The sequence below is a fragment of the Aquila chrysaetos genome, chromosome 20 (assembly GCF_900496995.4).
Source record: "Aquila chrysaetos chrysaetos chromosome 20, bAquChr1.4, whole genome shotgun sequence".
Taxonomy (NCBI): domain Eukaryota; kingdom Metazoa; phylum Chordata; class Aves; order Accipitriformes; family Accipitridae; genus Aquila; species Aquila chrysaetos.
This window is the reverse complement of record NC_044023.1, coordinates 6,405,524-6,427,408: the sequence shown is the minus strand read 5'-3', so window position 1 is coordinate 6,427,408 and position 21,885 is coordinate 6,405,524. Positions and strand designations below refer to the sequence as shown.

At 45.9% G+C, this 21,885-nt stretch overlaps 1 protein-coding gene across 6 annotated transcripts in view; it reads right to left on the bottom strand.

The window, feature by feature from the left end:
- The window catches only part of LOC115333338 (6-phosphofructo-2-kinase/fructose-2,6-bisphosphatase 4), a 66,311-nt gene extending 51,130 nt beyond the window's left edge, over positions 1-15,181 (bottom strand). Inside the window, exons 1-2 of one of the 6 annotated variants that reach the window (XM_041118857.1) lie at positions 15,067-15,125; positions 10,456-10,544 (exon numbers count right to left, since the gene is read on the bottom strand). In XM_041118857.1, coding sequence (XP_040974791.1) covers positions 10,456-10,537 — 82 coding nt within the window. In that variant the 5' untranslated portion in view covers positions 10,538-10,544; positions 15,067-15,125. Of the gene's footprint in view, positions 1-4,665; positions 4,773-4,879; positions 4,912-10,455; positions 10,545-14,179; positions 14,266-15,066 lie in introns of those variants that run through there. The other 5 variants (XM_041118858.1, XM_041118865.1, XM_041118859.1 and 2 more) reach the window with 5 other exon arrangements.
- Positions 15,182-21,885: the final 6,704 nt, after the last annotated feature.

Genomic DNA, 21,885 nt, shown 5'->3' with positions numbered 1-21,885 from the left:
GCGGGAGGACCGAGGCCCGGGGCGGTGCTGGGCCCCGGCGGCGCTCCCGCTCCCCGACGGGAGAGGGCTTCGCGCAGCCCCCCGCCTCGTCCCCCGGCGCTGAGGGGGCAGCGGCCGGGCGGGCCGAGGCCGTGTGGCGCAGTTTGTTGTTCGCGTGGGGGTCTTCACAGCAAGCCGAGCGGGGCGGGCAGCGGCCCCGGGCGGCAGTGGGAGGAAGAAGGGGGTAGGGAAGCAGGGCTGCTCCCGCAGGCGACGACAACGAGGGGGTCGGGGTGCAGCCGGTGGCCGGGGTGCAGCCGGTGGCGTGCACCGAGCAGCGGGGGACGTCGGTTCTGCAGGCGGGGCAGCGCAGCTGCGGAGAACATCGCGCCGCCTCAGAAAGGCCTTGGTTTAAAGCCCTGAAAATAGCACGTCCAGGGGGCATACAAGGTGGTTCAAGGAGCCACGCGTTGAACGATACGTTCTTCCAATTGAACTCTTACTTTGGCCTAAAGGCTAAATTAATACCGATTCAGAAAGCCATAAACAATAGCTTTCTAACATCTTGTCTAGCTACCAAAAAACCCGACCCAAACCTAGTCACAAATTACACGTGAAAGATCCTGTGCCGCAGTAAGAGCAGTGCTGTGGCTAAATACAACATCCAGCTGTCGCATTTCCACACCACCTTTATCAGCTTTTCAACCGAGAGAAACCCAGTTCATTAACTGGGCCGAGCAACGTCCTAAAAAAGCTCAGTATTTCACTTACACACATATCTATATATTTTACAGAAGATGAATGCAACATACTGAAAATAGGGTAGTAAACCGCAATGTGGATTTTTCATTGTTACTCGCTCTCAGGTACTCAGACATTACGACACTGGCCTAAATACAAATGAAGGTCAGTACTTTTTTTTTTTTTTTTTTAATATATACACTAGTCAGGCTCTGAGCATCTGAGGATCATTTTTAGTTTTTCTATTCCATTACAAGCTAAAAGTGTAGCTTTCTAAACAACAGAAAATCAGTTCTCAGAGACATTTGGCGAGACACCCCCAGGAGAGTTAGCACTGTTTTTCCAAAACCACATTTGCTTGACCTGCCCTTCCCTCTTTTCAAAGTTGATTTCCTTCTCTTCGAGACTGATTACAGTTTTCAATTCTAGGTGCCTGCACTATATTTTTATCCTAGGTTTTTTTTTTTCCCCTGATTTTGTTTTGAGTTGATAGCCAGAGTGGGGAGGGGCAGAGGGGTTATAGGAGTTACATTACAAGGGTCAGAAAACTAGGAACAGAGAAAGGGAGTTTTTGAACACTTAAAAGCTTATTGGTTTCTTCTATCAAGTACGTATTTACTTCCAACAGTTGCCAAAAGAGTTGTGAGCAGGAACAGTTTAATCTGCATTCCAGGTTAATCCCAGAAGCCTGTGCCCTGTGCACACACAAAACACTGCCCCGAACAGATGACTGACTTCAGGGTAGAGTCCAGCATCAGGACCTACCCGCCTCACCCCATCACAGCCAGGCATGCCACCACCAGGATGCTCCAGCTTTCTTAACAGTGCCTCCAGTAAAGCCAGGCAAGTCCGCAACAGATGTAACATTAACAGAAATAAGCGATTTACACAAATGCCAACTTATAAAATACACTTCTCAGGCTTCTTTTACATAAAGTAGAAAATGTATGAAACCCTTCCAGTCTCTAGAAGCAATTTGTACCTCCTTTCTGCAAATCCACACAGCACACAAGGACTGAAACTCCCCTCACACACTTGCCTCGCAGCTGAAAACACTGACCTGATGTTCATACAAGAATAGCATTTTTCAAAGGTCTGCAGGGTGAATTACCGCATTTCTAAGTCTCATCCCCCAAGCACGAGGCACACCATCAGCAAACTCTCTTCTTGCTCAGGCAGATATAAACCAGTGGCACCTGCACAAAACTTAAATAAGGCTTTGTCCAGGTGTTTGTAATGGCATTAGAGGTGTGCGTGGACACCTGCCCAGCCTCCTAGCCTTTACTTTTGTGAGATAAAGATTTCAGCGTGATGGATGACTAACTTTTGTTGTTGATCAAACTTATTTAATATTGGTTTGGGGTTTTTTTAATAACCTCAGTGCACTAATCGGCTATTTAAAGACAGAGAAAGTGAATACAGAAATACTGTGCCACTCCTGAGGTCTCATTTCAGAACATGGTTTTCAAGGGCACTACATTCAGTTCCTAGAAAAAGACAGAACAAATAAACATTGCTCATTAGATTCCCAATGAGTGATAGAGATCACCTTCTGCACAATCACATTGTCATCAACCACTGTCCTAGTACAAAGGCTTGAGAAGCAGAGCTGATTCCTGCAGGTGAAATGCTGGAGACTTGGCTTTGTTTGCGCTACAGGGAAACCACGGATAAGCCTTTACTCCTTGGAAGGCTTTTGCACAAAGCTTCTGCTCTCAGGGCCGCACTGAGCTGAGAGCTCACCTGAAAAAGCACCTCTCTGCAGAGGCAAAGCATCGAGGGGAAAGGCAGTCTTGGAAAATGAACTGCTGCACAGAAACAGAATGTGCTTGAGCCAAGTAACAGAGTTATACTTAATCTTTTCAAATGACTGACAAGACAGGAAACTCTTATGGTTTATTATACACAGCAAGTGGTAATTATTTCTGAGACAGGGAGAAATAAAAGAGGAGATTGAACCAAGGCTTCTGCTTGATCATAACAGAAACCCTACTTTGTATCTGTAGATAAGCTGTATCATATGGTAACCATATAATACAAGTTCCATGATATCTGCAAGTCACTTTCACACATCTCATTCCCCTAGTAAAGACACCACTTTATAGTCGTGACAGCCCACACAACATCCCTAAACCACCCAACATCTCCGCCTCCCACCATCACTCCAGCAGCACCAGCTCACTGCTTGGAATAAGAAAAGAAGACTTTCCAGTCCTCGAGGTCCCCACGCCCTCGCCACACGGAGCACAGCAGACACAGCTCACGAAAAACCAGCTCACGAACCCTTCTGCCGTGCAGAAGATCCAGCTAGAGATATCTGTAAATGACTGAAGGGTACGCAGACACAGCCGGAGGTCACGACGTGTGGTTTGTATAAGCAGGATGGCTGCAAAGGAGTCCCCGCGCTGTGCCAGGCCCTGAGATCGAGCCCGTGTGATGTTTCGGCGCCGCACTTACAGCCCTGACCGGACGACAACAATACCCCGTTCCCGCTCTTGCGGCAAAACACAAAGCAGCTTCTTCTGGGAAGTTCCTGAAATGCGGAGCACGGAGCAGAACTTTCAAGATAAAAAGCTGCTAAAGCACAAGCTTACTCTTTCTCCCTTCTTATTGCCGACATTTCAAAAAGCCGTTTGTGATGTTAGCCGTGCTTTCCAAGAAACGGAGCGGCACAAACGATCAACACCTGGAAGCGTACCGCCCCGTTACCTGGCGTGCTTACAAAACGCAACGCAAACCGGAGATTTCTACAGGAACCGCGTGCTGCGGCGGTTATTCTCCTTCCCCGCGCACGCCACCGGGTACCGCCGAAGGCCGCCCTTCGCGTGGGGAGACCCCACGGTCACCCTCACCCCCGCGGGGGGGCGGACAGCAGCGCGCCGGGCCCACGGCCTCCGCTCGCCGCGCCGCCCGCGCCCGCCAGGCGGCGCCCTAGCACCGTCCGCGGCCACTCCGCGGGCGCGCAGGCTGCAGGCGCCCCCTGGCGGCTGGCTGCAGCCACAGGCCGCCGGCAAACGGCGCAGCGGCGACGGACGGACGGACGGACGGACGGACGGACGGACGGCAGAGGAAAGTTCGCGTAAGCACGCCCGAGCCGCAGCAGATGGCCTGTACCCAGACTCTTCCCCGGGAAAAATGAAGTCATCATTCGCTTTTACGTTTCAGAAACGTCCAAGGAACCCGCGCTGTGAACGCCCTGCCAGGAGATCGCGAAGCTCCGCGGAACGCCAGCAGTAAAACGCACCAGCTCTTGGCTTTTAAGCACCCGAGGCAGAGTCAGAGGTTACGGAGCTACAGGGAAGAAAAGTCTATCTACTGATGCCAAGTTATTCTCTCAACCAAATGAAAAAAAGAAATATTGGGGGGGGGGGGGGGTCCACACTCAGAACTAAATATCCCCATTTCTTTCTAGATATTAAACACCAACAGATTATATTTCACCATTAACCTAATAGTTCCGTTTCTCCAAAGCAATTCTTCTTCCACAATGTCATGAGGTAAATGTTTTACCCCTGCATTATCAGCTATTTACTCGCCACTTTGAGAAAACCAGTAGTATCCAACCTCTACACGCACAACTGGCCATAAATAGCTGGCAAAAACCTAAATCCAAATGTTCTCTACTGCAACTGGCAGATTACTGTTCCAGCTAGAAGTAACAAACAGGAATTAGTTCAAATGATCCTATCTTAAAACAGGTATCTACGTTTTCTACATAGTGCAGTGGTGAGAGGAGGAGAGATCAGAGTTAGAGTCCTTAGTCCCCCTTTAGGAAGGTATACAGAGAGGGCTGTATGCCCCCCCAGCTTACAACTACTCGAAAAGACTTCAGCCGCACAGCACAACACAAGCTTAGTTTCAGTACAATTTAAGCAGGCACAGAGGAACACAGAATTTGCAAAGATCATTACGTATGAATGCTATTTGAGAAATACAGACACACACCAGCACAGTCTTCAGCCACACGCATCTCTTACATATCCAGCTTCGGTATCCAACCAACACTCCCCGGTTCCACAAGCACTAGATGGCTCTGACCAGCTAACTGGCAGCCTGCTACACGGCATCACAGTGTTTGTGTAAAGCATACAGGATAATTCCTGTTGAACTTATAATTGATTTTCTCTTTCAATAAAAAAAAAAAAAAAGTCAAGTGTACCTTCAGCAGGCTCGTGGCAGTCCTTCATTGGCCAAAATCTATGCTGCTGGAAGCATCACCCAAGGACAGCCAGCAACAGCTAATATACAAGGCTGTTACAACACTGTGAGCCAATTGGAAGAGATGGTGACCAAACACACAACTATGCTTCACCCTTTTTGTTCACAAGTAACAACACTCCAACATTTCAAAACTGGATTTCGGGTGGAATGGGAGAGATTTCTCCCCACGCGCCTTATAGGCTGCAGTGGTGATTTTTTCTGTTTTGACCAAGCATTTGTTGCGGTGCTCTTACGTAAGTAAAAAGCTGCAGCTTCCAGGTAATGACAGCGTCCAAACTTGGAACTGCACTGAGTTTCCACTATAATGACCAAAACAACTGTAGAGCAGATGGGATGTTTGGCCTGTTCGACCACATCCCTTGTTACACTAGCACCTCAGCAGGGGACAGACTGCTCCCTCCCCCAGGTAATTCCCATATTCCTGAAGTACAAATCAAACCTAGCAGGTTTTTCCTCGCTGTGAAAGAGTCGTCCTTTACAAACTGCCTAAAACACAATGCCCGTCTGCTAGGTACGCTGTCACCTTTGTAAGGCAAGTACTAACTCAACTTTGCTCTTCAATTGCCAAGGAAACTGAGATAAAGGAAGCTGCACTAGCAACCGAGAAGGTGGCTCTCTTCCTCCGGGGCTGTTCCTGAGCTGCTGAATGACGACAAAGACGATGCCTTGGGAACAGTCATCCTGCAGAAGAGATCCCTCACGAGTTAAAAACTTCTCACACAACTTCCCACACAGAATAGAGTAAGTTCCTTCCCATGAAGAGCTTAGCAACCACAATGAGCAATCAAGGAAGAGAGATGTAATACTATATTAGCAAAATGACATACATTGATTCATACCTTCTCAGTTCAGTTTCTCAGGACTTTTTGTTACATCACCTTCTTAAATGAAGACTTCCCGTCTCCTCAAGACTGCCTATGGTTTTCTCCTCAACGAAAAGTACCATCCTTTTTGTTTTCCCACAGTCAGTCTAACATCCCAGGAGTCAAGCCAACAAAAAATTACAAATAGCCCACTAAGTCCCCAAAAATTTCAAGCATCCCAGATGACAAGTTCAGCAGGTTCCCCATACCATCTTCACACGTCCCTCCATTTAGGACTTGATTCCAAACCAACAGAAATCACGAGGACCAGGCCTTGTGATACATGGCCCTAGCTCTTACTTCATTTCTTCTGAGCAACAAGTAAGTTTATTACTGGCACTATCCACTCCATATTCTATTTCTTATCACTGCCTAGAGTGAAAAAGTTCCAGTTGTCTTGAAGTATACTGCTACCTCAAAGACAAGCAAAGCCATTAAGGATTCAGAACTAAAAAAGAATCTGCCCTCAGCAACACACACCTTTAGAAGTTACTTTATAAGAGTTCATTTTAATATTAGACCTCCTGGCTACAGATCAATCTACCAAAGAGATTCAGGGGAAAAAAAAAAAACCAACAAAAAAACCAAACAAAAACGTAATCATGCTTTATATGAGAATGAGCTACTACTAAGAACAAGAAATCTCTTCAGTGCTAATTGGGGAATAGATTTAAACAACATCCAAGATCCCACACAAAGCTGTACAAATACAGATACTAGAGAGATTCCTTAAGCTGAAACAAAATAATATTCCTTAGCATAGGTAAGGAAAATCACTTATTCAAACAGAAGATGTTGCTATAAATTGGTGAGAAAACGAGTTCCCATCTATTCTAACAATCACCAACACATCTGATACAAGGGAAGATCTGACAGGGCTCAGGCACTCAGGAGCCTCACACCACACTTCTTTGGCTGAAGAGGGGGCTAATTTGCATGCTAATTTACATTCATTATATTTTCTTCATCATCTACTGAAACATCGTGATAGTTATTCATCACACATGCAAAACAATATTGTATCCCTTACAGCAGTGTTCATGTGTGGCCTGATTCCAGCACAGTTGTGTGTTTTCAAAACCATGACGACCTAATGATCAGGAAACAAACACTAGCTATACAAGGGGGTTTATTGTAAGAATGGTACCAATACAGTCTCAGACAGCTTTCTACAGAACCCACGCGTTGTATTGTATGCACATAAAACCTATCAGACAATCTAAGATTATTTGGGGAGATACAGGTTATCAGCAGAACATCATCTCACCAACACATGGATTGCGTGAGAATCCCAGAGAAAATACTGTGTATGTGAATCTCAGTGTAATCAACTAAAAAAAAAAAAAAAAACACCTTGCTACGCTGTCACTCTGTTCTTTCATTATCTTTATGTAAACCACTCCTGAAAGTGATGCCAGAGTACTTTTATTATTTCTAAATATATAAACATGTTAGTTTAGATGTTAATCACGTTTCAGAAGAAATAATCGCTCTATTTAAAACGTGGGAGAAACCAAACGTCTGGAGATAAAACCTATCAATGAGATGCCATTGGTCTCAGGCAAGGAAGTTTCCTGTATTAAGTCTAACTTGAGGCATAGATTTTAAGGTTGGTCTGCATTAGCTGTATTCTTGAAATCTGAAGGATAAATTACTAATTCTTTACACCTCCAGACCAAGGAGCCACCTCCCACCTTCACCCGAGAGAACATTGAAATTATCTCCTTGAAAAATAGGCCAGATCCTCAAGTGGTGCTTCCAGGTATTGCTTAAAACTATTTCCATCATCACAACATTAAGCAACATTTTAAATCTTCCTGTTATGATGCAACATAAAGGAAAGATGGCATCCATTATTCATGTTTTCTGAGCACAACCCAGTGTTAAAAACCCCTTTGTAGCTTACTGTATACCAGGGACTTCAAACTATTTACATGAGGGGGTGTGCGCTTCTAAGAAATGCAGGAAGAGGACATTAAAATACATGGCATTTGCACAAATTGCCTATTTACATTCACGGGTCTAGAGGGTAACTGAAAACACTGAGTTTCCAAGATGGTAAGTCTACTAAGGGCAGTCATTCCTACACATTGTTCTGGTAGTATCCGATGTTGTTACTACAGCAACAGCACGTACAGCCTTACACAACCTCTGGACAGCCGGTGGGTGAACCCTGGTACGCTCTCCTCTTCCTCGGAAGTGCGATACAGCAGTGAAGTCCGCTTCTCCACCGCTGCATCGGTTACCTGGAATCCGTGCTACAAACCAGGAAAAGCAAGGCTTGGTAAATTTGTAATATTTGAAAGAGAAGGAAAAGCAAAAACATACTTGCATCCACAAGGATGTTTGTCTTTGCGCCTCCTGAACCTGCATAAAAGCAATCTCTGCTAAGCAGTCTGAAAGTGTCTCTATCACCTTAAAACCCTCTGTCCCTTTCCGGTCACATAAGCATTTTGGAAAAACCTTCCCAATTCCAAGTTTGGATTTGTTGTTATGAGCAAGAGTATGGTTAAAAGGAGCACAAGGGAAGGATTGTCAATTTTAAATAAAACAGACAACCCTTCTCCAGGCTGAAAGGCTTATCAATTATGCTCACTTACAGCTAGTTTTACGTTAGATATTTTAACATTTATGATGTATACGTACCCTTTCTCCTTTCATTCAGCTAGGATGCTATGAGTCCCACTTGTTTGTAACAGCTAGTTCTAGGCTGCTAAATATAAAAAATAGCAAAACAAGGGCAGCTGCCTTCTCAGAGGGGAACTAATATACTTAATGCCATCTTTAAAACCAAATGCTATCAACTGACTCCAGAAGCAAAATTTCTCAGGACAGCCGCTTTAAGGAAAAACATCTGTAAAAACTTATTACATGCATTAAGTTGTCTGATGCGCTGGAAAAGGAGAAATATATTGACAACAAAGAGTATGCAGAATTTGCACGTGATCCAAATGCATGAAGTAAACCAAATGGATTAAAAAAATCACGAAGGCTTTGGGATGAAGCTACCTATCAGGTGGCAGCACTTTAAAAGACGAGATAAAGAGAACTTTGGAAGCACCATCCGGGGTTTGGGGCTTGAAATATTGAATGACTACTGATGGAGAAATCAAAGAGAAAAAGGCGAGGAGGAAAACAGCCGCTGGACTGGGTGACAAACCGTCAGGGGTGTAGACTGCATCTGTGAGTCATCAGCACATAATAGAAGTTGAAACCATGTGAACGCCTGAAATAGGGCACGGGGAGACAAGAGCAAGACAAGGTCAGATTGTGGGAGGACGGCGAAACATCAGCCGGGGAAGGGGGGAATAGTATCATGAAAGAACGAACAACAATTCGTTAGAAGAAGCAGTGACTGCAGAGAGGTCACGGAGAACAAGAACAAAACGGGTGTCTTCAAACGTTTCCGTGACATAAATAACATGTAAATAGGCAGAAGCACCCAAAACGGACTCGGCACAGGAGAGGCTGAGGTGGACGTTGTACAACTTCACGTTGTACGAGGGACTAGGCTTGGCTGAGAGCTAGAACTAACAAAAAAAAAAGGGAGGGGGACAGGAGTTAAAGGTCCAACAGAGTACAGTTCTCCAGCATACATTACCATATGGGATAAGCAGGTCATTAAGGAAAAAGCCCATGGCAATGGAAGTAAGAGCAAACGAGTTAATGGGGCAGTGACCGGGCCCGAAGTCCTCTACACGCACCTACAGTTATACTTGGTTTCATGCATGTCCCATAGGCAACGGAGACAGGAAAGCAGGTTTTCAGAAGTAAAGAGTAAATCCCTCTGGAAAGCCAGCATGGAAAACTGACACTGACACAAGGAGGAAAAAGCCTTACAGCATATGTGACGCCAGCTGCCTCTGGAAATATTCTTAAGCTTTATGGAAAAGGAGCATATTCATGCAAATAAAAATACAAGCAAACTAGAGCAAAGCTTCTCAGAAGCTATCGATGACAGAATTTATCATAAAAGCAAAATTGATCTTAATTTGGCAAACTCCAGTGCTGTCATGTAGTCTAAAACCTAGCACTGAAGGGGAAAAACAATACAGGCCAGACATATGCAGATCCAAGTCGCTGGGTAATCTCAGTCTTCATAGCCTCCGGGGCAAGTTTCTCATTTTCTGCCTATTTTGCAAGTACAGCTAGATGGCTTATCAGCTTCCCGAGAATAATAGGATCAATATGTAGATGAGGAAGCTTAATAAGGATAATAAAATTACAACAGCCAAAATAATCTAATTTATGGAGTGCAGACAGGCTAAACAACACAAATGCTACAAATAAAAGCTCTTGGAAGGGGAAACATTTACCAAGTGAGAGTCGCCAGCATAACATTAGCAAAGAAACCTTCTATATTTATTTTTTTAAAACAAACCCCCCAAATTCTCTTTATACTCCAAACAATAACTTTGTTTCAGCACAAGTCTCCCTAGAGAAAATAAATTATAAAAAATTATTCAGGTGTGCAGAAGGCCGTTCTTCATCACATATAGCATATGTGGCAGCCTTTGGCAGCAGAATGGGTAAATTCACATTCAAAAATTTAAATATAAATTGAAAGCAAAACATATACAGAATATAAAGATGGAAAAACAACAACAACAAAGAATCAAAAGCCAATAAGCACGCCAACCCTCACACTCACCACCTCCAGTGAAACACCAGTTGTCCAGGCTTACTGGCTCCAGCCACCACACGGTGGGTTGCTGTTTCCCCCTCACCACCATCAGTCTCCTACCAAAAATGAGTAATGACTTCAGCTGTAACAGGAGTGCTTGTTTCCTCCATGGCAAGGGCTGCCTTGCTGCTTTTTTCCCCGTCCTCCTTCGCCCCATCAGTCTGCCTCTCACAAGCCATCTGAAATTTTTTAATTGCAAGAGGTCACGAACCCCCGAAATCTCCCCATTGTTTTGGGGAAACCGGTTTCACATTGGCAGTAAAAAACTACAAAGCTTTTTTTTTTCTTCCCTTCTTAATGCAGAAGGTAAATGTTACAGAGCTCCACACTTAAGAATATCCATAGGGTTCTCACGCACAACAAACGTTGCTCGTTATTAACCGACAACATCAATTAGATTTCCAGGGATATACGATCATAAAACAAAACTTAAGAAAGCTAGAAATCATTCACGTGTGGATCCATTTCAAAAGATGCAACGCCACAAGCGGCTTTTCCGAGCAAGGCAGAAATAGCACGTCTAAGTCACTTTTAGGTATCCCCGGAGAGCTACGTGCCAGCCCCCCAGCAGATTTGCGGCTGGCAGGGGCGCGTTGTCACTGCGGTGTAGAAGAGAACAGCTGCCAGCGAGCCTGGATCGCACAGCGCTCCCAGCAGCCCAGCTATTCCCGGTGCCAAGGCACAACACGCATGAAGCCAGCTCCTAAACCATGACACAAAGACTTGACGCTATGCAGAAAGAGAAGAAAATTCACATGTGGAAAAATAATCATTCGGGAACAAGTTAGGTCGTCAACTTTGGAGTGAAAAAAGGAGATAACAACTGTAAACCCCATTCTGATCTACCCTTTCCTACCTTTTTCTACTTGTGCATGGCCTGTAAGCAAGATAGTAACATACTGAATCATCTGGAAACTAATGCCACACGGTCGTTTCAGATATCCAAGTAACCAGTCGTGCTGAAATTATACCGACACATACAAATTTAAAGCTGTAACAGGCACGTTATTTCCGCAAGGGCGCTCGTGACAAATCTGTCCCATTTTATTAATAAAACATTACAAAACATACCTTTTATCCATCACGTGGATAAAAGTCAGTTGCAATTAGGAGACTCATTGTTTGCATTTAGGACCTACCATGGCAGCTACACGCTTAAAGACTTCAGGATTAATTCCGGTGCATTGCTTAAACGTTGCAGACGCCAACATCCAGGAGATCCCCCATTCACCAGCTTCTCAAATGAGAGATGACTTTGTTTGACATAATCAAAACACAACTATAAAGGCACTTAGAACTGCACTGCTACCACGGCACAGGCAAGTTTACACATTTTACACAAACACACAAGTATTTCTTCCCTTTACATGGACACAAATTCACAGGCCCACCGCACGACAGTAATTTTACTTAAAACAGCCACACTGCACGCAGCACCACCCGACAGCTACAGTACTTCGCCAGGTAATACGTTCAGTACATCTGGCGATTAGTATTCATAATTAGCATGCAATTACAACATTTAGGGCCAGGTTTTGGCAAGCACCCAAGAACAAGCCTTGTTATTAGCCAATCTGGCCCCGCGTGCTATCTCGTCAGAGTCAGCCAGGCCAGCGCTCCCCCTGAAACTACCCCTCTGCACAACCAAATTGTACCCGAAATAAATCCACCACCTCTGAAAATAACAACCCGTGTGAAGCAGCGTGGGACTCTTTCCCATATCCTCACTTTGAGCGCCTGATAAAAACTGAGTAAAACCAGGAATCAACTTAAATTACTTAATTTTAGCCGTTGGGGAGACCAACTAGACAGACTAGTGAGTTTGGAGTTCATTATTCTCTTTTACTCCCTTATACAATTTAATTACTTAACCTCTTATGCACTCAGAGACCGCAAGTCAAGTGCTATGCCTGTGACAAAAGGTTAACAGACTAATTATTTGACTTAAAATGGGAAAAAAAGGCGTCTGGGGAAAACCAGAGCAGACACAAGGAACCCAGCACTTCTCAGACCCATGGCTGGTGCTTTCTCAGTTGTATTGTGAGAATTTTTACCCTTTCTACTACATTTGCCTTGCAACTCTTCCCAGGGACCTGCCCCACCCGGGGTGTGGGGAACACAGCCTTACACTATATTCAGTGAATTAAAATAAACAAAAAAAAAAAAACCACCACCAAAAAAAAAAAAAAGAGAACAAAACACATAGAGCAAGAAGGTGAGAGTAGTCCACATTTCCTTCAGAAGAAAGCTGAAACGTTCCCCAAATGCATGGTGTTTTCCAGCATTTAAAGTCTAATGTTTATATTCATCTCAAAGAAAAATCTGTGGACTTCACGTGCAGAAGTTAAGCCCCAAAGAAACAACGCAGCTTCAGTGAGCAATTTAGAACAAATCCTTAGTGCTTCATCAGCAATTAGATTAGTATCCACAAGTTGGATTTACCAAATCTCTTACTCATAAGAGCAAAAGGAACATTGACGCAATCAAATGAGAAAAATACTGGTGTAACCAGGCAGATTTTTTTAAATTAGATGGATGATACACAAAAAAATGAAGTGCTAAAAGCACTTAATTCAACAACATCCTACTACTGGCAAGGGTTATATTTATAACTTAGTACTTTTTCATAACAAAATGTCCTATTTCAAAGCAGACCCTTCCTTCAAATGACCTCAAAAAAGTTCTGAAACAAAATCCTCCCAAAAAGCTCTCAGCTTTGGGCCCTCGTCCTGCATAACTATCCCTACACAAATGCTCTCATTAGATGATGCGCCCATTTAAAAGGACTGGCACCTTATGTAAATGGATGTTATTGCTTTTAATTGCAGCCATAATTATGGGAGTGCCTCACAACTGAGTAAGGCCATATTAAGCAAACTTACTGGAAACTTTGCAAACTGCTCCGCAACATATTGGACGAGCACCAAGAGTCCCACAACCGGTATTTATTCAGTCCCATCTTCAGCTCTCGGCAGAGCACTACAAAATCAATTGACCCTATATGGGTTCACTCCGAGTCGTACTTGGTTTGGTGTGGTTTTGCCTCATGTTAACTAGTTTCTCTTCAACATTTAGCAATATAGAAAGTTTAATTCAGAATCAGTGTTTTCAAAGATTTAAAAATCTTAAAGAATCTTCAAGTTTCTTCAACTTTTTTTTTTTTTTTTTCCCTCCCCACACTCTGAAGAGCCACACGAGCACAACGGGACCTGCTACAAAGTCAACACTGAGCCAGGCTACAAGGTGTTGAGAACGATGAGCGAGAGCAGTATCCATTCCAGCAGCTCCCCGGCACAGCTAACAAACCAGTGCTCATTGAAGATGCCGGCACAAGCATCACACGAACGACCCGAGGAACAATGAAGGGTCTTCAGTTCAGCCACAGGTAAGCGGTGGCCCATCGCTGCGTTTCAACAGCTGAATCAGGGTCCCCCCCCTTAGTGCAGGTGGTTTGGAAACCACCAACCTTACTGAAATCCACTTCCATGCCCTGCGTTGGAGTCGGGCATGGACGAAGTAGGCAGCTGCCTACTGTAACGCCCACAGAAGCAAATCGATGGCTGTAAAAAGAGCAATCCTCCGCGTCGGCAGGCAGGAGCCACGGCCACGCTACACCCAGCAACACCGAATTTTCTATGGCACCAGGCAGCTCAGGGTGCCAGGCCAAGGCTCCCCGGTCCCGTTAACAGACCTGCGTACACCACCACTCTGCTTCTGGCTCCATCTCTGCTTCCCCGTCCCGCCCCGCGGCTGCAGGAGAGCCCACGGAGACGCCAGGTTTATCTTCCAGCCTGTGTAATACAATTTTCCTGGAAAGGAGGAAAAACGCCCAAACATAACCAAGACTGAGCCTACGTTCAGAAGTTTTGGTGCGCTTGCGTCACAGCTGTCATCCTGCATTACACAAAGTGCCTAACGAACACGCCAGGCCCCGCAAGCCTCAGGGAGAACCAGCCCTTTCTAACCAGCCAGCAGCCAAGTCTCACGGGGCAAGATAAAAGAGATGCAGATTACGTGTTTTTGTGGCGTTGCCATTAGGAATAGGGAAGAACACCTAACCGGTTGGATCAGCATTTGCCAAAACACTGATTTTACAGCCTTCCCGGGCCAATGGAAAGCATCAACGCTTGGAGGAGCGCAACGTAAATACACCTTCCCCCAGACAGTTTAAAAAAAAAAAAAAAAAAAAAAAAATCCCTCACAGCAAAGCAATTTCCAAAAATAACGCGGAAAGCAAACTGCCACTGGTGCGCTACGACTCCCTCCTTCCACGGCACATCTCCCAAACCTCCCTCTGCCTCGGGCCGTCGCCAGCAGCAGCCGCGACTCCCACTTTCCCCCCTCCCGAGCCTTTGCCGTGCCGGTCACCCTTACTCCTTGGCGGAGCTGGAAGGGAAAATTCAGAGCAGGGTGTCCCAGAAAACACGACCTTCCCCCTCCAGCCTTAGCCCCGACGCACCCCGACACGCGTGGGACTCTCCGGGGCCGGGGGGCTGCCCCGTGGGCACCCCCAGCTTTACAGCCACGGGGGCGGGGGGGGGGGAAGGAAGAAGCTCCCCGGGCGAGCGGGGCTCCTACCTCGGCAGGGCCGGCCCTGCGGGCAGCCGCAGCGGCGGCTGCAGCCCCACATCGGCGGCGGCGCCTACGGCTCCGGCGGAGGACGGCCCGGCCCGGCCCGGCGGTGCGGGGAGGGGGACGGGGGGGGGGAGCCCGCCGGCAGCCCCTCGGCGCGGCGGAGGCGGCGGGTGCTGCCCGCGGAGCCCCGCGGAGCTGCCCGCGGGTGTGCGCGCCCCGCGCGGGGCGGAGCGGAGCGGAGGAGACCGGCCCCGGGCAGCCCCCGCCCCGCCGGGCAGCGCCGCTCCCTCCCGGCAACGAGCTCCGGGATGGATGCGAGCACGGGCTCGTACGGAACAGGCTCACCTCTGCTCGGCCGCGGCCCGGCCCCCGCTGCCGCGGAGGTGAAGCGGCCGCCGGTGCGGGCCCTGCCGGCCCTCCCGCGGTAGCGCCGGTGCTAGCTGCCTCCCGGCGCTTCAGCCATGCCGCCCCTTTCGACTCAGGGCTTAGCGGTTTGGGGTTTTTTTTTTACTTAAAATGACACAAATCCCTTAAAAAAAAAAAAATCTCAAATAATTGAACGGAGAGGGAGGTGGAGCAGCTTGTGGCCATTTTGCAGAGCTGGGTGCGGACGCGGCCAGCCTGGTAGCAGATAGGAATGGCCAGTCTCTAGGGAAAAGGGGGTTTTAGCAGCAGCAAGCATTTAGCCAAGCTCAGGAGCAGCTGTGCAGCTGCTCCGCGGAGCGGACAAACGGGAGCCACGGGTGACCCCAGCGCAGACCTCGTGGCTCCACGCAGCAACACCCCCCCTCCCGTGTCCCCGGGAGGCATCAAGGAAACATCTCGGGGCCGAGACCCACCTTTCAGTGAGCCGAGGGGCTCCCCGGTGGAGCAAACCTGGGCCATTACAGCCTGTAAGCACACTCGGGGCACAGGCACCCGCTCGCTTTGTGCTGCAGCTTTTCCCTGCCCTCGCCATGCAGGATCTCCAAGGACAATTTGGGAGATCAAGCTCGGTGTTAACAATTCTCTAGTTCCTTATGCTGTCCTTGTGGTGATATTAAAGCACGCGTGTTACCTTGTTCGAGTAGGGACTGATTGTTTTTGTGGCTTGGCTCCATTAACAGCTTTGTAATTTTATTAGGCTGTCCATTTGAGGTAGGCGTGAAATAAATGGGTGTGCGTAGAAGCTTTGGAGTTGTTATCTCATTGTACTGTAAGCATGTCCTGTACTTGGGGTAAGGAGCTGGAGAGGCAGCACTGTGCTCCGGAGAGAGTTGTTATCTGTCCTTCAGCGGGTTTGGCCTGCAGAGATCGGCAAACAAGTTTTGGGGGGGGGGGAACACTGTTACTGATGAAAGAGGGGCCAAACAGAAGATGTAGGAAGCTTAAGGAAGCATCAGTCTAAAACCACTTAATAGTGAAAAATCAGAATAATTTCCCTGTGAGATGAAAATGGTTGGCATAAGAAACTGAATTAAGATTTTTTTTTTTTTTTTTTTTTTAGTTTTTGCTTAAAATTCACATGCAAAGTTTCTTTACCTTGGCAGGATGTCTTTTCATCTACCTACACATCTTCATTCTGCTTCCCAGGCTCTCTCCAAGTAGATACCAAATCTAAGTTTGCTGTTTGGGCAGCAGATTTCAGACCCCCACTGGTAACATAAGCATTGTAACTATGTTGGCTTTGCCTGGGGATCATCTGGTACTTTAAAACTTTAGTTAACAAAGTACAGTTTCTTAAATGTTAATCACTTACAGAAATTAAGCCGCATGAAAGAAAGGGAGGGGGTTTTCTTTTGTAAACGGGGAGCATTGTATGCTTACCTCCAGATGATGATGCCTCCTGTAATGAGGAAATTTGGCGGCCTAGGTCAGTACGGTGCTTGGTATCACTTCCTTAAAGTGCGTGTACGGTGACTTAGAGCAAGGGTTGAGTCACTTCGGGCTGAGAGACTGAACCTCAGCACCCCTCCAGTCCGAGGCTGTATCAAAAGAGATTGGTAACCCATGCAGAAACCCCTCTGGAAATCTGATTTTTTAGGAGCTGAGGGTGAGTAGGGGAGGAAAAAAGTTTACACCGTTGCTGTAATGCTAAGGAACAACCTTCTTTGCTTTTGGGGGACCATCAAAGATCCAGGTCCTTGTGCGTCCCTTAGAGAGGTGAACAGCTTCTTGAGGTGCTCTAGTACAAGTGTTTGGCTCTATGGAGATGGAAGTTGCCTGTGTCCACCTTCTGGACAATACGTAATGCTTACGAACTCCCTATGATTTCATCTGAAGTATTAATAGTTAATTTGCTTTATCTTCCTAAGAAGCTCCAGTGACCTTACGGAACTGTGACCTTTTCTGCGTTAGCAAGCTTTGTTGCCCACTGTTGACAGCGTGAAGAAGGAGGATGCTATGACGTGTGCGCACAGCCACCGCGTCACCGGTGCTGTTCTGGAGCAGAGCATTTATCACTGGCACAGATGGCATAGCTCAAAACTCAATTTAGTTGACTCTGGTTTTGGTATATGACTCCTTCCAGCTTGGAGCAAGGGCCACTTGCTGGAGTTGTTTAAGAGTTTCTCTGTAAGAAATGTTCTGTGATTGTGAACCCTTGGGATAGGGGAGAGGCCCTCAGTCTTGTCTGTTCTCCCCATGAAACATCTTATAGTCACAGTTTCTGGGCTTAGTGAAACCTTATCCCCATGTTCGCTTTAAAAAGAAAAAAAAGTTTAAAAAAGTGGTTTTTGCAGCTGGGGTGAAGCAGCATGAGCAGCGGGTAGTGAGGCAGGGCCAGAAGTGGAGCCCAGGGGGGCTGGGCACTGCAGCAGTTCACCCTCCTGTCCTTGGCCTTCAAAATGAAGAAAACCCAACAAAACCACACAGCTGCAAGGATTCCTTACTGCTTAATGTTGGCAAAAGAGTTCAGAGTGACCCATCCCTCCCTTCCAGCCACTGAGAAGTAGCTCAGTAACAGCCAGAAACTTCATCCCCTCCATCAGCAGAAGACAAGGTCCCCAGTACCAGCTGCGCAGGCAGCCCGTAACCTGGCACGGGCTGATGGGCAGAGCCTTGCTGCAGGTCAGACAGGGCTCTCTTGTTTTCTTTTGGTGGTTTTTGTCTTCTGCTTAACCATGTTTATCCTTCTCTGCAGCTTTTCTTCAGGATGCGAAGGCAAACCTTAGCCCTCGGCCCCCACGATGCTCCTGCTGTTGTCTGCTTGCGATCGGGCTTGTCCCTTCTTGTCCCAGATGGTTTGGTATTATGCAGCCGGCTGCGCTCCCAGAAAAGCTGTGCTGCAGGGTACTAAGTTTGCAGAAGACTTAAGTGTTCTTAAAAACAAGACGTTAAATTGCTGATAAACCAGTGCAGGTATTAATAGCAAGAACTGCTAGAAATCTTGGGTTTTGCTCAAGATCTGTGCAGCCAACCATTGATCAGGTTGTTGAGTTTTTGCCCAAGCTAGGGAGGTGTGGTTAATTAGGCAAGCGGAACTAGGAACAGATTCACAGAAAAAAAAATATCTGATAGTTTATTTGCATTTAGGAGGACTCGGCAGGAGAGAAGAGTTCAAGGTAAGTACAAAGTTTCTGCCTGGGATATTTGGTCCCAGCTTGTGCTCAGGTAGGCTGAGCAAGCAGGGTCATCCATTTGGAAAATGTTTGACTTAGTCCTGTGCCCTTCTCAAAAATAGTTAAATTGGAAACATTTCCACACTTACGAACCTTGGAAAATCTTTTGCCCTGAATGTGCTTTTGTGGCTTCCAAGATCTACTGCCCAGAGTGTGTTTCTACCCCGAGACTGAAAAAAAGGCCACAAAAATACAGCTTGCCTTCAGCTGCTTGGCAAGGGAAAGCATCTGATCAGGCTTATCAGAACAACTTTGCTGTGACAGGCCTCAGCTGTCTGGGGACACTGTGTTATTTGCACAGGTTGCTTTTCTCCTACTTTAGTGAGAGCCAGTAATTTTTATCTCTGGATGACAATAACTTAAAGATGGGTAAATCAATGAGATTTTTGTAACTATTTTAGCTAGGTTGTTGTCAAGTTCCTCAGTTTCATTGGAAGGTTTAAGCTGTTGGGTCCTCTGTTAAATTTCTTGGGAACTGGGCAAATGCAGCACTGTATTGCATTCAGTTGAGCCAGGTAACACAACTCTCTTTTTCTTTTTTTGAAGATATTTTGCAATCTTTACCCAGATAAGTTGTAAGTGTGCAGGAGAAGAATAAAAGGGAGAAACATCAATTGGTGAACTGGCAAGCTAAAGTTAATACAATACAATTGTTCGTGTAATCACGCTGTAACTCGTTTTTCCTTTCTCTGAGCTATTCTATCTGTCCAGACTATAAGGTCTTAAAAAATTAGGTGGACCCTTGTCCTGAAGCATAGGACCACGTTAAGGTACTCCGAGACTGGAGACTTAAGGCTTCCCAAACATCTGATCTTGGTGAGTGGGAATTCTCATCTCAAGTCTGGTCAGACCCTAAGAGCTTGCCTGGCCTTTCTCAGGCTCTTTGGAAGGGGGGAATCTTGTTATGTGCATTGCTGGAGTGTTTGACTGTCTATTTTTATGCTGCTTGTTTTCTGTACGTGCAGCTGTAGTCAAGTGCCGCTTCTTGATCCCAGACAACTGAGATTTTCCATAACGTTTGACTAAGGAAAAAAACCATCTTTCATCACAGCTCCCCCTCACAACAGGCAGTACATAAGAAGATTATATAAATATTATATTAAGCACATTTTTGGCAAATTGCTTGCATTGGTGTTGCACTTCTCACTAGTGTCTGTGTAGCAGAAGAAATAAACTGTATGCTCGGACCATGATAGAAATGAATACTCTGATGTAAATTCCTTCTGTTTCACTTGGGGATTCCTCATCAGTTAACCGCCTTGTTATTTTAACTCTTACATCGATTTATCTACCAAGAACCCAGACTAAAGCTTTCTAAAGATGAGGCACCCTTATCCTGTGTTATTGGTAGGTATTTCTATATAAACCTGCGTATGCAGAAATAGTTTCTTCCCGCTTAGAAAACAAAGGTAAGGCTTACTTTGGTAGCTAACAGAAAACTAGCACTCATATTACGCCTTCTAGCCATAACTGAAGAGGAAAAGATTTTGTGACCCTTCTGAACAACACCCTGAAGAGTAGCTGCTAGTAGATTTTGGTGGTGGTGGTTCTTGGGCTCACCTGGTTTCATACAGCGATGGGGAGAATGCAGCTTTTCAAATTCATTCATTCAATTTGAATGTAATTACTGATTCAACAATTCTATAAGCAGATTGTCAAAGCAAACTGACAAGTGTTAGTACATGAAATAAAAAGCATCATAGGTATTTTTCAGCGTGAATAAATGCAGCATGGATTTTAGACAGAAAATCTATTCCATCTAACTAATTTTGATAGGGTGGCAGAGATGCAGGGAGAAAGGGGTAGCTTGTTTCAGGGAGGCTTTTCTGTTCTAGGCCAGTGAATATAAAGAGTCATTTGTGCCCCAAGAGCCAGTTTATGCAGTCAGGGAGAGCAGGCTGGTTTCAGATGACCATATTCAAAGGTCACCACCTCCACTATTTTATAAAAGGAGAGTAAGATTAAATACAGACCACCCCTTTTCCCAGCTGCCCTGAAGACAAGGAAGCAAACGCATGTCTCTGGCACTGTGTATATTCTGCTGATGCTTTGCACAACACACACTCCCCCAGAGAGTATGTAGGATATTTGTGTTCAGACATCCACTGTAGTTCTGCATCATGCACTGTGACTGTATATAATACATTCTGGCAAAAGTCAGTCTTCCAGCAACACTGCACCTGCTTTGCTGGATGCTGCAAGTTTTCCATGTCCTCTTATTCTCTTACAGATTTGTTGTTATGGTAAGAAAAGCCGGGCCTCAAATATTGAACTCCCTGTTATCTCAGCTGATAATCTGCTGTGTGCAGGTATCAGTTGGTGAGTATTAAAACAAATAGGATATTAAAGAATATATGCTTTGTGGTGAGAGCAGGTTCAGTCTCAAAGTTTGTTTGATTTTGGTTTTTGTCGTCCCCCCCCCCCCTTCAATTCCAGCTTGGTTTGGTTTTGCCAAAACTAACTCTGAACTCTGACCAACAGCACAGAGGATTACAGCTATTTATGTCTTAATTGGGAATTATGACCAGTAATCTGTCAAATCAAATTTTTCCTCCTGAGGAGACTTACAATAAAATGCAGGACAGTTCATGCAAAATGTTTTGCTATAGTATTCGGTGTTTGCTTTAAGTCTGCACCAGCAGATCAGAGCAGTGTTTGGAGCACTGTATGGTTTTATGCTTAACATGTCATTGGAGGAAAATTACTTTGCAAGGTGTTTTACACAGCGCAAGCAAACGGCTTCCCTGGAGTCAGTTCATAAGGCCTTACTCTGACCCTCCTCAGGCTGTTGTTAACACTCCTCCTGACTTACTAATGCCAGCACAGGACACTGATTAGCCTGTTTTTAAAATCCGAGGGTGGAAAATAACAAGGAGAGGAGTTGCTGCCAAATCAGAGCAGCAGAGATGCTGCAAATAGCATGAGTGTTCTGCCTCTGACAATCCTGACTGCAGTGGAAAACACAAACCACACGTTTCCCTGGCAGAAAATGTGGAAGCCCTTGCAACCCCCATACCAGCACTGCCTGTGTAAGACTTGAAACACAAGAAAGGAGCTGCTCCTGCACCTGCATTTTTGTCGGCAGAAGTCCTGTTCTGGTGCCCAGCCCCATTGCTGGCAGACTTAAAAAAATTATGGAACAAAGTAGGACAAGCTTCCAAATGCAGAGTCATTTTTGTTTATATAACCTGAAGCAGGGTCTGCTGTTTGTGCTGAATGTTTA